The sequence below is a fragment of the Equus caballus genome, chromosome 7 (assembly GCF_041296265.1).
Source record: "Equus caballus isolate H_3958 breed thoroughbred chromosome 7, TB-T2T, whole genome shotgun sequence".
NCBI lineage: Eukaryota > Metazoa > Chordata > Mammalia > Perissodactyla > Equidae > Equus > Equus caballus.
Genome location: NC_091690.1, coordinates 76829455 through 76844298, shown reverse-complemented (window position 1 = coordinate 76844298; position 14844 = coordinate 76829455). Strand labels below are relative to the sequence as shown.

Here is a 14844-nt window from a genome sequence, read left to right as displayed (position 1 = left end):
CCTCGTTCAGAGGCTTTTCACATAGCTGCAAGACTTTCAGGCATCTACAGGACTCAAAAACATTGCCATACTCACACAGTGTGACAGGTTCTGGAAAGAGCAGGGATAGCTAGAATGTCAAAAACAATCTCGATAATCTCTATGGATATGTGAACCGTAATGAGCTCTGCAAAACCCCCAGCTTTGTGCAGAGGGCTGGAGTCCTGCACCAATGGGCAATTGCCTCTGCTTAGCAGACTAGGTGGAGGAACAGGTCGGGGCAGTGGGTACTGCAGACTCTATATCTCCTTTCCCCCAGGCACAGACTCTGTGACAAGTATGGAGACATTGAAGGCAGCTGTGGCATGTGGAAAGAACACTGGACGGTGCGTGAAAAAAAAACCTAATTCTGAGATCTGCTCTGTCAGTGTGACTGTGATTTTTGACGTCAGTGTTTTCTCTGAGTAACAAATTCCTGATCTTTAAAATGAGCATAATTGTTGTCCTGTTGTTGTATTAAATTAAATTTCATGTCTGGAAGCTTTATTAAACTGTGTGGTGCTTCCTGAATCACCCCTTTGGCTCTAAAGTGTGGTGCTATCATCCAGGACAGGAAGGAAGATGTGGAACAATGCTTCTGAAAGTGTGGTCCCCAGACTAGCATCATTAGCACCATCAGGGAACTTGTGTGTTCTTGAACCCAAAAACAAACTTCATGAAATCAGAGACTCTGGGGTTGGAGGCAACAATATTAGGTTTGGCAAGGCCACCGGTGATTCTGATTCGTGCTAAAGTTTGTGAATCACTGATGTAAGAACATCTTTTTACTTATTTCCCTATCTATATTTTAAATATCCATCTCTTCTTCTGCCGGGACAAATAATTTCTCAGTCCCAATTGGTTTCTGCAAGATTTTCCCTGAAAATGCTCAGAATTCCACTAAATCTAACCAGTGATTTCCTCAGTACACATAGTCAGGATGTGAAGAAAATGACACAACCATACAAATAGTCTTTACTACATATTAGGTCGCTTGACTCTTCAGTCCTGTTAAACTGTTTTCACAATATACAGCTTTTACCTCTGTGAACTTCCTGTTTCTCTCTTTTAACTGAACTTTCCTCCTATATAACTGAGACCTCAATTCTAACAGAGGCCAACTCCTCATATTAGTATTCCGCCCCTGTACATTTATCTTATCTCTGCATCCATCCTCCTCTCGTTCCTTCCAGTCTCAGAGAAAGTGGTGTTAATGTTTCTCATGCATTTCAATGATCCCTTTGTTATAGATGTAATATAGTTTACCTTATCTAAGTATGGAAAGCTCCCTTAAGTTATTTTGTTTGCCATCCATGTTGCTTTTCAGAACTCCAGATCACTTATCCAAAGATTTCCCAACTGGTCTCCTAGCCTGCAGTCCTTCAGGTCTCTAAACCAGCCTCCACAGAAAAGTTATACTTCCAAAAGATAATTTTGAGCATGGTACTTACTTGAGCACACATCATTTCCCATTGCCTGAAAGATTCACCCATCCATGTTCCCTGCTTTCTCTTCTAATACTGGACAGAATGCATGTCTCTGAAATGCTCTTCTTTCTCTGTAGTCTTTTATACATTCTGTTCCTCTACCTCCATCCTCCCCTTTAATCTAGCCAGTTTGTACTTCTCATTCAGGAAGACTTTTCTCATTCCCCATGGCTGGGTAATGTGCTTCCCCTGTACTCTGATACTTCCCTGTAATCATCTACCTCTCTTTGCAGCACTAATCACACTGAAATATTTTCAACCCCAATATATTGTGAGCTCCCTAAGAGTCAGGGCTGTGTCTCATTCACCCGTGTCTGGGATAAAGTTGACATGTAGTGAATATTTAAAAAATGAGGGAATAGGTAAATTCTGAGTTACTCAGCCACATAAGTTCACACTGTCAAAGAACCGCATTCATACCAAAAAAACCACAGGATTGTAATCATACATCTTCTGTCCTCATGGTCTCTTCTTGTCTGTAGTCTGTGTCATTTGTTGTGCTCACTCTTTGCACAGCCTCACTCCTGCTCATCCTCCATTACATGATCTCACCTTTGCCAGTCACATTAGCACCTGCATAAATTTTCCTTCTCTAAGGTCAGTTCTCCTTCTGAATAATCAACCTCCAAAGTAGCTTTTGTTTAAAGTATGTCCCTATCATTCATCCACGTGACTTCTGTTGTCACTCCAATTCAGGCACCCACTGATGTTGCTGCATCCCCAATCTAGGGAACATCCCCGAGTTCCACTTAAAGTTGTGTTTCTGGAAGCCCCCATTTTCAGACCTCCTACTCCTTATATGCCCAGTTCTCTCACCCTCTAGTTCTTGCTTCTGTCATCTTTGAAAAAACATACCAGAAAAGATATCCCTTCTATTTAAGTGAAATCCTATTTCCACCTTTTTGGACCCTTTACCTGACTGCTTCATCTTGAAACTTGATCCTTTATAAATGTCCCTCAAATGCAGTACAATAACTTTTCCTGCCATTGTTCCTCAATTCTGGGGATAGAGTTTATGTGTCATTTAAGATGCTTGCATCCCGCTTAGGGACAAGGATCACTTACTCATCACTCCTCCATCCTCACCTGTAAAGCGACCATCCTAACCGCTCTTCTCCCATCCCACTCCCCAGGAGAACACAGTTCACTCCAGCTACCCTATCCCATTCTTCCCTTCAGCCCTCAGCTTCTCCTTGAACATTGTTAAAAAGCTCTCTACTTATCTGGTACCCATTCCCCATTCATTCCTAATGTTAATAACTTCCTCTCCATCCTGAAAATATCTGACCCAGACCTACCTCCCTGATGCGACCTTCTCAGACTCACAGTTTCTCCATTCAACATTTCATACATGGGTTAGGCTTCCTTAATATATGGAATTGAATCATGGGCCTTGCCTCATGTGGTATTTATTCCTTCCTTTCCTTTGGGGGCAATGATTCTCCTCTAGGAGCAGGATTCTCCTCCCTTTGTGTATCCTTCCATTCTCTAGTTCCGATTCCTCCCCCAGCATTTGGGCCAATATGCCTCTGTTCAACACAAGGGTCTAAGGCACATGGGGATATGTTTTGGCACAAATCCAGAGAGAAAAATCTATTAACAGACATTCTGAGCATCTAAAGGATATGATCAGCACCAACTCAGAGGCCAAACATTCAGAGTTCTGGTTGAAGATCATCCCTGGCAGAGGTAAAATTAGGAACAAGAACCTAGAGACATAAGCTTGCTTCGTGTATTTGAGGAACAGGAAGTGGCATATTGTGGTTGGAGAATTGGTAGGGGTAAGTGGTTGAGTGGGGAAGAGGCCACATCATTCAGGGCCTTGTAAGCCAGGAAATATAGATTGTATTTTGTTCTTAATGAGCTGGAGAAACATGCTAAGAGTTTTTTTTAACATTTATTTTGAAATAATAATAAATCCAAAGGAATTTGCAAACAAGTGTATTGAGAGTTCTCATGCACTCTTATTCCAGCCTCTTCCAACGTTGCCTTATTGTGTATCTATTGCACAATATCAAAACCCAGAAATTGACATTGGTACAGTCTATAGAGCTAATTCCAATTTCCCCATGTATACGTGTGCTCATTTTGCCTGTGTGTATAGCTCAATGCAATTTTATGACATGGAGTTTTGCATAACTACCACTAAAATCATGTTATTCAACTGTAACATCACCACAAGATTCCCTCATTTTGCTCCTTTATAACCACAACCATCCCCTCTCTATTCTCTAACCTTGGGCAACCACTAATCTAGTCTCCATCTGTATAATTATATTATTTTACCAATGTTTCTTAAATGGAATTATGCATCATATATTCTCTTGAGAATGACTGTTTCACTCAGCATAATTTTTTTGAGGTTCATCCAATTTGTTGAGTGTCCCAGTAGTTTCCGTTTATTTCCAAGTTTTACTCAATGAAAGAGATACATCACAGTTTGTTTAGTCATTCAACCTTTGAAGAATGTTTGTGTAGTTTTCAGTTTTTAGCTATTATAAGCTTTATGAACATCCTTGTAAATGTTCATGCATGAGAATATATATATTTCTCTGGGATAAATGCTCAAGAGTGCAATTCCTGGGTTATACAGTAAGTTTATTTTTTGGTTTTAAAAAGAACTGCCAAGCTATTGTCCATAGCGGGTCATCAGAAAGATTTTTCATTGAGAAATTATATGTTATGATTTACATGTTTTGAAGTATTTCTGGCTTTTACATAGAAAATAAACTGAAGAGAGACCATTTAAGAAGCTGTTACAATATTCCAAACTATGCAAAATTCCAGATTATGCTCACGTGGACTAGGGATGGGGAATTAGAGGTTTTGAAAACTGTCAGATTTTGAATGCACTTTGATAGTAGAGCTAACGAGATTTAATGATGCTTGCATGTGTGATGTAAAAGAAAGCAGGATGATTCAAAGGCTATTTTCTGAGCAACTACAATGATGAGGTTGTTATTTACAGTGATGAGGTGATTTAAGGAGAAGAAGTAAGAGTCTGATTTTGGATATGTTTAGCTTGAAATGCCTATCCAGCATCCAGGTAGATATGTTGAAAAAGGATTGGATTTATGAATCTGGAGGATAAATTTAGAGTTATGAGTTAATAAATGTTATTTAAAACACACACACTGTTTCAGGTTATCTAGGGAGTAAAATTAGAAAGAGAAGAGAAGAGAGCTAAAAACTGAGTACTGGGATAATACAAGAGTTTGAAAAAGGAAAGAGACAGAGGCTCCAGAAAAGGAGAAATTAAGGAGCAGCCAATGAAATCGAAGAAGGGACAGGAGAAGGTAGAAAAACTCAGACATGAAGATAGGAAACAATAAAAGTAGGTGGAAATGTTCATAATTTTCAAATGCTGCTGATATGTCGAGTAAATTGAAGACTAAACATTGCCTCTGAGATGAGACATTATGGAGATCATTGGGAACAAGGAAGGGGACCGTTCCATGGGATGCTAGAGACTGGAGAGTGTTCAGGAGAGAATGGAAAGAAAGAAGTGGGAACTATAATGAGAGGAGTATTTTTTTCTCATACTTTTGGGAATTATTGTAACAGGAGAAATGTCAATGATTTTTAAAAACATCATCTTGTATACTGTTACTGTAATAAACTCTTTTCTTAGTAGTTTCTGGTATAGAGAGCTTACAAAGATAGTATTGAGATTTCCTCTAATTAATAAGACATTATTAGTATCTTACATTAGTATGGTACATTAGTTGTAATTAGTGAACTGATTGATTACCCATGAATGAATCACCCATTATTATTAATTAAGGTAAATGTGTAAAAACCAAAGTCCATTTCTGATAGAGTTTATATATCAGAAAGATTTATTTGTTTTCAGTATATTTGCAGTGGAAATACTAGTGTATAATTCTTTAAGATTATTTATACAGATAAATAACTTTATGGTAATAAACTGGGTATGGTATACCAAACTTTCTTTGGTATAACAGATAATATAATATGTATACGTATACATTCTTTATTATATGCAATAGCTAATAATAATAGTTAAAGATCTTTTGAGCATTTACTATATGTTTCATAAGTTCAGGAAATAAGCCATGTTTGTTCGGAAGAACTATAATTAAACCTACCTATTTTGATACAATATTCTCAATGGAATATATATGCTCCATTTTCAACAAATCACTTTATAATTAAATTTATTGGTTCAAAAAATTATAATCTTGATGATTTAATAAAGAGAAGAGACCATAGTGAAGATAGTTTATATTTTTGTTACTCATTGTTTCTTAGGGACATTTTGTTTACCTAGTTTTATGCTCAAAGTTATGATATAATTATCCTGTATATCCAATTGTCTATGTCAAGAACTGTGAGGACTCTGAAAGTTTATTCTATTTGCAAGCTAAGTTAGCTTTCTGCAGTTTCATGGAGACTGGTAGAAGACAGAGTCCTGGTCAGAGACAAAGGACACTTTAGCACACACGGCCATAGCAGATTTTCCTAGCTTTAACTAATATCCTTTTTCTATCCCAGAGTCTCCCCTAGGAAATCTCATTACATTTAGTCGTCATGTCCCCTTAATCTTCTCTTGGATGCAACAGTTTAGTTTCTAAATGTTTTCAATCTATTAATATTGTACTTTGGTTTTTAAAAGAGTTTTCTGTGTGTGTGTCTATGTTGTGTGTTTTTATTCAAAAATGCTATTTTTTTTATATTGTTGGAACGGATGCGGTTGGTGTCATGTGCTCAATTAGATTTTTTGCTATGGAATTCCAATTCTGACTTGTTGAAGTGAGAGAAAGCCAATTTCATGTAAGAAACTGAGAGATCTGCAAGAACTCACTGACACAGCCAGAGTCAAAAAAAAAATTTAGTGTAGCAGAGGTTATTTCACCCATTTTTATATGCCAAACTAGGTATATCAAGCTAGTCCGCATATGACTGCCTTTAATATTCTGGGTCTGTTTTCCCTTGAGTCATTCTGGACTTGATATTTATATCTGATTTAGTAAAACGGAAACCATAATTAGCACCACAAAATTACAATGTACCTTAAGCTCTTTCTGTGATATGCAAAGCTTGCTCTGCATTGTATATGTTACCCTTTTATACAAGAAAATTCCAGTATGAAAAGTCTCTCTGAGACACTGAGATCTATGGTGGGTTTTTTTTGTCAATACGTTAAGACAATCAATAAAATAAAAGGAGAATATGGGAAGTGAGAGAAAACGTGGTGGTATGAATAACTTTTAGGTTTCTGCCATAAACAGCTAGATATTAATAATGTATCTCCAGCTACATGGTAAGCATTCAATAAATATGGAATGACTTGGAGTGTCATTTATGTAAAGGTGTAACTCATCTTGCTCTGAAGTCATTGAGTTTCTTCAGTCCGAGAAGTATTTCAATGCAGTTACAAGTAGAGACCACCGGACAGTCCCATTCAATGAAATAGAAGATGACATCATATCCCAGGAAAACCTTCACCTAAGAGAAGCATTGGGGTTGGGAGACTGAATGCATCTGAATGTAGAGGGCATTGAAAGCCTGGCGTTCATATCTGTGCTACAACCACATCATTTGGAACTCACCAGTGTCCCAGCCAATCAACTGTCTTTTCTCCAAACATTCACATAAACATCTTCTGGGGTCCAGAATTTAAAGGCTCATTATCACACCATTCTTCCTAGCTATTTTACTTCATTTATTCTCTCAAAAGGTAATTTTCACTATCTATAAATGACCAGTTTATGCAGGCCATACGCTGAAGAATACCAGAAGTCCTGATTTCCCTCCTCTGTCCAAAGCCCTGAATCGTATCCTATGGGTATATGATGTCATTCCAGGCCAGGAAAATGTAAATGTAAGCATTTACATACTAATAGCGTTGACTGGGGACTGGAGTCCCTGGAGGCCCCCTAGATTTTAGAGCCCTCATTTTTCAGAGTCTCCTCATCCCCTGAGAAAAATGAACAAAAGATAAAAGGTTATGTGATCCAGCTGTGTCTGTCTTTCCTAGCTGGAAATAAATTTCTTTCTTCTCAAGCTTCAACTTCTCATCTGGGTGTCCTCCCCTTCTTTCTTTTCATATGTTCTCTCCAGTTGTGTTGTGTGCCCTCCTGTATCTCTCTGTTCTGATCCTTGGAACTATCCTGTTCAAGCCCTCATCTGACTTTTTAACTCAGCACTAGCATCAAAATTAGGTGCCTGTGAGTATTATCTGAGTGTGGTAAAGGTGGTGTTGGTAGTAGGAGTATTGGAGAGGCAGAGTGGGAAAGATCAGATAGTGTTAAAGCTCCTTGAGTAAACAATATAATAAATGGCTCCTCAAAGATATGCACATCCTAATTCCTGGAATCTGCACATATGTTATTTATATGTGAAAGGAGACTTATGATTGATAATCAGCTGACTTTCAAATAGGAAGATTATCTGAATGCTTTCAATGTAATCGTAATGGTCTTAAAGTACAAGAGGGAGATAGAAGAATTCAGAATCAGAAAGAGATATGTGGTTACAGAAGTCAGAATAATGAGATATGAGGAAGACTCAATCCACTGTTTCTAGCTTTGAAGATGGAGGAAGATGTAATAAACCTTCCATGTTTTCTGGCCCAGATGGGACACACTCAGAGGTTTTATGTGAAAAGAAGAAAAGTTAGTAAAAAATGACAGGCTTGGTATATTAGTTTTACTACTGAGACTGTAGGAATGGTTACTCTGTATGAAATCTTGTCTTCTTCCACTCTGGAAGAGACATATGGAGACAGAAAATTTGTAGTTTAGAGGAGCTCCCAATAATCAAGGCAGGATAGACATACTTAGGAAAGACAAATCCAAGAGAATAAGCAGTAAAATAATGCAAAGCTCAGTGGAACCATCTGATAGATTTTTGTCCAAATGATTTAAAGCTGTGATAGTACAGGCAGAGGAGTACATTGCATGGTTCAGCAATGCTGGAGACGTTTCCCTGGAGACAGTAGTACTTGTAAGGATCAAGAGCACTGAGTAAAATTTAGACACATTGAGAGAAGACAAGACTGCATTTAGGGAAAAGGCAGCAATACAAGCAACGAGATGTAGGAATAATGGAGAAATATGTGGAGGCCTATATACATACATTTTAGGGAAGAAGTGAGACACATTCACATAGGTAGAACTAACACATATAGGGAAAGTACTGACTGTAAAACAGGAAACAAAATATATTTTGTTGATATAATACCTACAATTACATGCTTTTAAACAAGGTTGTGAGCGTCTTGATGATTTCAAATTTTCGAGAGATCAATCTGGCAGCATGAGATGAAGAAAGTGTTTGCAAGATTTGGGAAGAATAGGAATTCTTCTACTATGGTTCCAATTAGTGATTAGGATGGCTTGAGTCAGGGAGGAAGTGGAGAAGAAATGGAGTAGGCAGATAAAACAGGGATTTCCAGAAAGGATCATAAAAGCTGGCAGATGAGATATAGGGACTGAAGCAGGAAGAAGAGTCACAGTCAACCCTCAGGTCATCACGCCTCAGCAGTGAGAGAATGATGTAATGACGAAGTGGGGTAGCTGATCACAAAGCTGATAGAAGGAAGAAGATAACGAATCTTGGAGAATTCTTGATGAACTGACAGAGGAATGTTTAGGTGGAAATTTTCTGCTAGAGTTTGAAGAGGTGGAAGCAAGTAGGTAGAAGTAGATTGGGTCTCCCAGCATCCAAATAATACATTGAGAATGTAGATTTGCTAATTCACATATGCCCCTGTTATTTCTTTGAATGGATACCTTGGTGAAGATATTCCTGAGACTCATGCCAGGTAGAAATTCAATACTTGCATCTTTGAGAAATCTCAGACGTAGTTACGTGGTGAGGACAAGACAATCTTGGAATATTACTTGATGACAAAGGGCCAATATGCTCCCAGGTCATCGATCTGTTGGTACATAGTCCCACCATAGTAACAATCTGGTTATTGTCATGTCTACAGGTAGGGAATGATTGTATTAATTGAGGTCTCTTGACAACTCTTGGTAAATGCTGTAGAGGTTGTGAAAGAGGTAGGTCGTGTTTTCCTTGTGTTTATTGTGTGATGGAAACAAGGGATCTTAGTTGTAAGAAGACTTGAAGGGAATTTATGGCCTGTTAGTGACAGAAGTCAAATATCATGTTTTGTCCTCAGGGAATGACGATCACCATGATGGCCACATTAAATTTTACCAGTTTCAATCCAGGCTCCTTCATTTTGGTGGGGATCCCAGGGCTGGAGCACTTCCACATCTGGATTGGCATTCCTTTCTTCGCTATCTACCTTGTGGCCCTTGCAGGTAATGGTGTCCTTCTCTACCTCATCACTATGGACAGCAGCCTCCATGAACCCATGTTCTTCTTCCTCTCAATGTTGGCCTCTGCAGACCTCATCTTATGCACCACGTGTGTCCCCAAAATACTTGGCATCTTCTGGTTGAATGCTCAGGAAATCACATTTCCTGGCTGCCTCACCCAGTTGTTCTTTCTCCACTTCAGCTTTTTCCTGGACTCAGCCATCTTATTGGGCATGGCGTTTGATCATTACATGGCCATTTGCTCCCCTTTGAGATACACGAGCATCTTGACACCTAAGAGAATTGTCAAGATCATGGTGGGCATTGCTGGTCGGAGCTTTAGTGTTATTTTGCCTGTTGTTTTCCTGGTGAAGCGTTTGCCTTTCTGCAGGACACGTATCATCCTTCATACATACTGTGAGCATATAGGGGTGGCCCGGCTTGCTTGTGCTGATATTTCCATCAATATCTGGTATGGCTTTGCTGTGCCTGTAATGACTATTATCTCAGACCTCATCCTCATTGGTATTTCCTACATTCTCATCCTTCATGCTGTTTTCCACCTTCCATCCAGAGATGCCCGCCAGAAAGCCCTCAGCACCTGTGGTTCTCATGTCAGTGTCATTCTCATATTCTACACACCAGCCATATTCTCTGTCCTTACTCACCGCTTTGGTCACAGTATCTCTCGCACTTTTCACATTTTGTTTGCCAACCTCTATGTGGCAATCCCTCCTGCACTCAATCCCATCATTTATGGTGTGAAAACAAAGCAGATCAGGGAGAAGGTCATCTTTCTGTTCTTTCCTAAAGGGATGCACTGACCTGGGGATGAGAACATGGACAGAGAGATTGTGGGAAGTCAAGTAATCATCTTGATTTAATAGAATTACTTATGTAAATGCCTAGCAGAAAGCCCTCCAACAATGGCTCTAACTCCTCTGAATTTGAAGATCTTAATTCTGTTGAAAGAATGCATTGGTAGTATAAAAGAGAGAGAGAAATGAAAGGATTTTTTAAGTCTCAAGAAAATGATAGGCATCAGATGAAAAATCCTAATTTTCTACCATCAAGAACATAAATGCATAAAAGTTTTACTCTTCCTTTGGCCCTTTTATCCTGTTTCAAATTCCTCATTTTAAAATAAAGGAACAAATACTACTTAATTCATAAGCTTGCTGTGGGGTTAAATTTGTTTAGCACATATTAAGCACATAAATGCAATAACTATTGGTGTGTTGAAAGTTCCCAAGTCTAAAGCTCTATTCTCAATTCTTTCTCTGTCTCACCCAGCCAACTCTCTATTTGATGATTCCTCTTGACTATCCCACTGAAACTTCAAAATTAACGTGAAGCAAAAAAAATTACCTTGTTCTCCTCTTCCTTTCTTCACAATCCACCCATTTTCTTGAATTCTCTCTTATTAAATGGTATGGAATTCAACTAGTTTCCCAAGCCAAAGCCTTTCTCTTTATCTTATTTATTTTTTTTAATTATTTAAAAATTAGTTTGCTATTATGTCTTCCGAATATCCTTTAAGTTCATTCATGTTTCACATTAAAACATGATCAGTACTTTCTCTCTCTCCTGGATTTTTTCAGCAGCCTCAATTAGGAATTTGCTCCCTCTAATTTTTTTTTATCTCGCAACCATTGTTTGCTCAGAAACTAGAGTGGTCTTACTAAACTCCAACTAGATCATGTCAATCTTCTACTTAAAACACTCAAAAGTTACTCCTTTCGCCTGGAATAAAACTCAAATACCTTAACATAACTTCAAAGCCTTTTATGGCAAGATTGGATCTAATCAGTTATCACTTGGTGTCCACTGACTCAACTTTCCCCTCTCCTCTCACTCATTCCTTTACATGCTCTTTATGTTACAATTACCCTGCACTTCTTTTGGTTTTTCAAGCAACCTATGTTCTCTTTTCCTTCTGGACCTGCATATATGCTATTCCCTTTGGAATCCGGACCTCAGCTTGAATTTGGTTAGGAATGAGAGTGAAGGGAAGTAACTTTTCAATCTCTTTTTGTTGCTGTGTTTCACACCCACTAGCATAGCTGTAATTTTTGTTTTAAATGGGAAATAACAAGTATTGATGAGAACATGGAGAAATTGGAATCTTGATACATTATGAGTAGGATTGTAAAATGATGCAGTCTCTATGGAAAACAGTTTCTCAGTTCCTCAAAAAGTTCAAAATTAACAGCAACAAAATTTTAAAACAAGCATAAGAAAATTTCCACTTAATTATTTATGAAAGAGCAACATGATTTCAAGTTACACAATTTGCCACATATGTAGTAGTAATTAAATTGTGGGAACTTCCAGTTTGAAATATTTGATTTGTACTCCTATGACAATACTAGATAGCAAGGCCAGCTGTCTATTAAGGAACCACTCTTGGATAATACTAATAGAACCATATCATTTATGTGTAAAATAATAATTGATTTGTTGCTGTTATTTAAGTGGGAGTGGAAAGTGGTGGGTATAGTTCAATTTTTAAGGTTTGAATTATGAATAAAGAGGCCAGAGGCACGAGAGAATGTTTCTATTTTAGTCCACTGGAAAATCATTAACTGATTTACTAGAAAACTTTTTTATTAGCGCAGGTTATGGCAACGTTCAACTCTAAGTTCTATATAACCTTATGTATGACCACAAGTTCATATATAACTCATGCATCTTACCTATCACCAGTTCTTTTCCACACAATGAACAGTCAAAGACAGACAGATGTCTCCACAAGCGGAGAGAGTATACCAAAGGTAAGACTTGGGCATTTTCATGGCTTAAACATATCTACTCTTCCTATAAAAATCCTGGCCCAAGAAAACTTGACTTATAGTACATCAAACAAAACACTGTTGTGCATTTGACTGATATTTTCAGTAGTTTAGTGGTGTGGGGTGTAAAAAGATCGCTACTGAAAACAGAATTATTTGTACTCTGGGTTCAATGAGAAGGAAACATCCCTGTGGATGAGGCAGAGGCAAACGAATTAGAAATTTTGGAGTCCACTATTCAGAGTTATTGTTGAATATCTTCGCAGACATATAGACGGAGAGACTGGATTTATTACACCAGGGAAATTGACATGGCTGTTAGATTTGTGGGATTAGAACCTCTTAAGTATAAATTGAGATCTGGGCCTGCAGAACTCCTGATAGTACCAACAGGCAGATCTAACAGTCTTCCCACAAGAATGTATTTTATTAATTTTTATATAGTTTTCACCAATGAAAAATTTCTAATAAATTTTCAATTTGCATTGAGTCCAAAATAATAAAAATGTGCCAACCACCCAAAGATTTAAACAAAGATAAATAAAAATAGAGGAAATAACAAGTGCCATGACTCTGAGATGAGAACAAAATGAGATTTAAACTAAGGAACAACATAATCAGACGCACACTTTAGAAAAAGCAATCTGTTTTCTGTGTGGAAAATGTACTGAGAGAGACAAAAGTGGAAATAAGATGGTCCTTTAAAGGCTATTAGAGAAATTTAAGTAAGAGATATTGGTTTCTGGACAATGGAGACAGGGAAGAAAATGGATTGGGGAGATATTTGAGAGGGAACAGCAATAGAATTTGTTTAAAAAAGCTCATGTGAGTAGTGAGGTGACATTTGCTGAGCTTAGGAGCACTGAGACAGCAGGTTTGGGTGGGTGGTGGATGCAGTTTGAGACACGATGGCTCTGAATTTAAAGCAGATATTTAGCGAAAGACGTTCCAAAGAGGCAGCCATTTGGTGCCCAACAGGAACATCCTCATGCAGTCCTTCACAGGAAATAGCGCCCATGATTTGTTCCATTTCTGCCCCAATAGAGACAGTTCCAACTAACTGTCTTGCTTTCCAGTTTTTCTGTTCATCTACATATACACTGGTCCTCTAAGGGAAACAGAAAGGCACAAAAATCCATTGTAGAGCTACAAATGCAGATCCTGGGGCCCCACTCTGCAAGGCAGTAGAATATCTTGAAGGGGGCCGTGTAATCATTTTAACAGGTGCACTGTGAGACCACCATGTGTTAAGCATTTTCACAAGCACTGTCCCACTTGTCATTTCTTATGCATAGTCTTGAGAGGTCTGGACTATCTTATCACCTTTCTATAAATATTAAGTACCTTGTGCAGAGTCCTTTATCTCGTAAGCAAGGACATGAGCTTGAAACTTAGCTGACTTGATAGGAATAAGCACAGAGCCACACGCACACACACACACAGCCATACATCCACAGACACATTAGCTTTCATGAAAATGCAAAAAATAAAAATGCATCCAGAGGCATCGTTAACTCGCAGGCATGAGCAGGGTTAATATGAACTTCTTTATACTCTTCCCTTGAGAGTGAGAAGAGAAGGCGTCAGGGTCCCTCAGGCCCTATCTCCCTCTTCCTCACTTTGAGCAATGACCACAAAAAATTAATGAGCACGGAATTGACCTGTCCATCAGTCCCATCCTTTCCCCTCCACTTATTTCTTTCTTTGGCGAGTCTGTCCCCTTGCAGATTTCTGTGTGTCTGTCAGCACAATCTCTCTTCTTTCCCTTTGGCCCAATCTCGAAGATTAGGTGAGTGCTGGCTGTTTGAAGGGATGTGGTTGGGACCGGGATTGGCAGAGAAAGAGGGAGTGAATAAAAAGCTCAGGACTCCATTTTCTAGGAGCCATGGACTGAGCACTATAACTTTCTTTCCTGATCACTCCCACTTATAAGCCGAGGTCACAGTCTCCGGTACTTGATATACGCTCCATCAAATGGGCGCCAAAAAATTAGAACAGGTGGGCAATGATACAACTGGGTTAAGGATGGCTATGGTAAGTGTTGTTCAGGTAATTTCTGTGTTAGATATGTGACAATTTGTGTTAGACATAACCCTAACCTAAAGAGTGAGTTTGAGTGTGTGGTTATGTGTGTATGCCTAGGGTGCATTTGTTAGCTTTTATGCATCTATTTCTGTTCTCTTCTTCACTGTGTGATTTGACTGCTAGTGATCATACTGATGATATAAAATATAACCTAATAAAAAGTAGTAA

General features: G+C 38.4%; 1 protein-coding gene across 1 annotated transcript; it reads left to right on the top strand.

The window, feature by feature from the left end:
- The first annotated feature begins 9642 nt into the window (after window positions 1-9642).
- Window positions 9643-10623, top strand: OR52H19 (olfactory receptor family 52 subfamily H member 19). Its single transcript, NM_001391407.1, has one exon. The coding sequence runs from the start codon at window positions 9643-9645 to the stop codon at window positions 10621-10623; it is 981 nt and encodes a 326-aa protein (NP_001378336.1).
- Window positions 10624-14844: the final 4221 nt, after the last annotated feature.

Coding starts and splice junctions, on each gene's coding strand:
- OR52H19 (NM_001391407.1), top strand. CDS start 9,643: ATGTTTTGTCCTCAGGGAATGACGATCACCATGATGGCCACATTAAAT.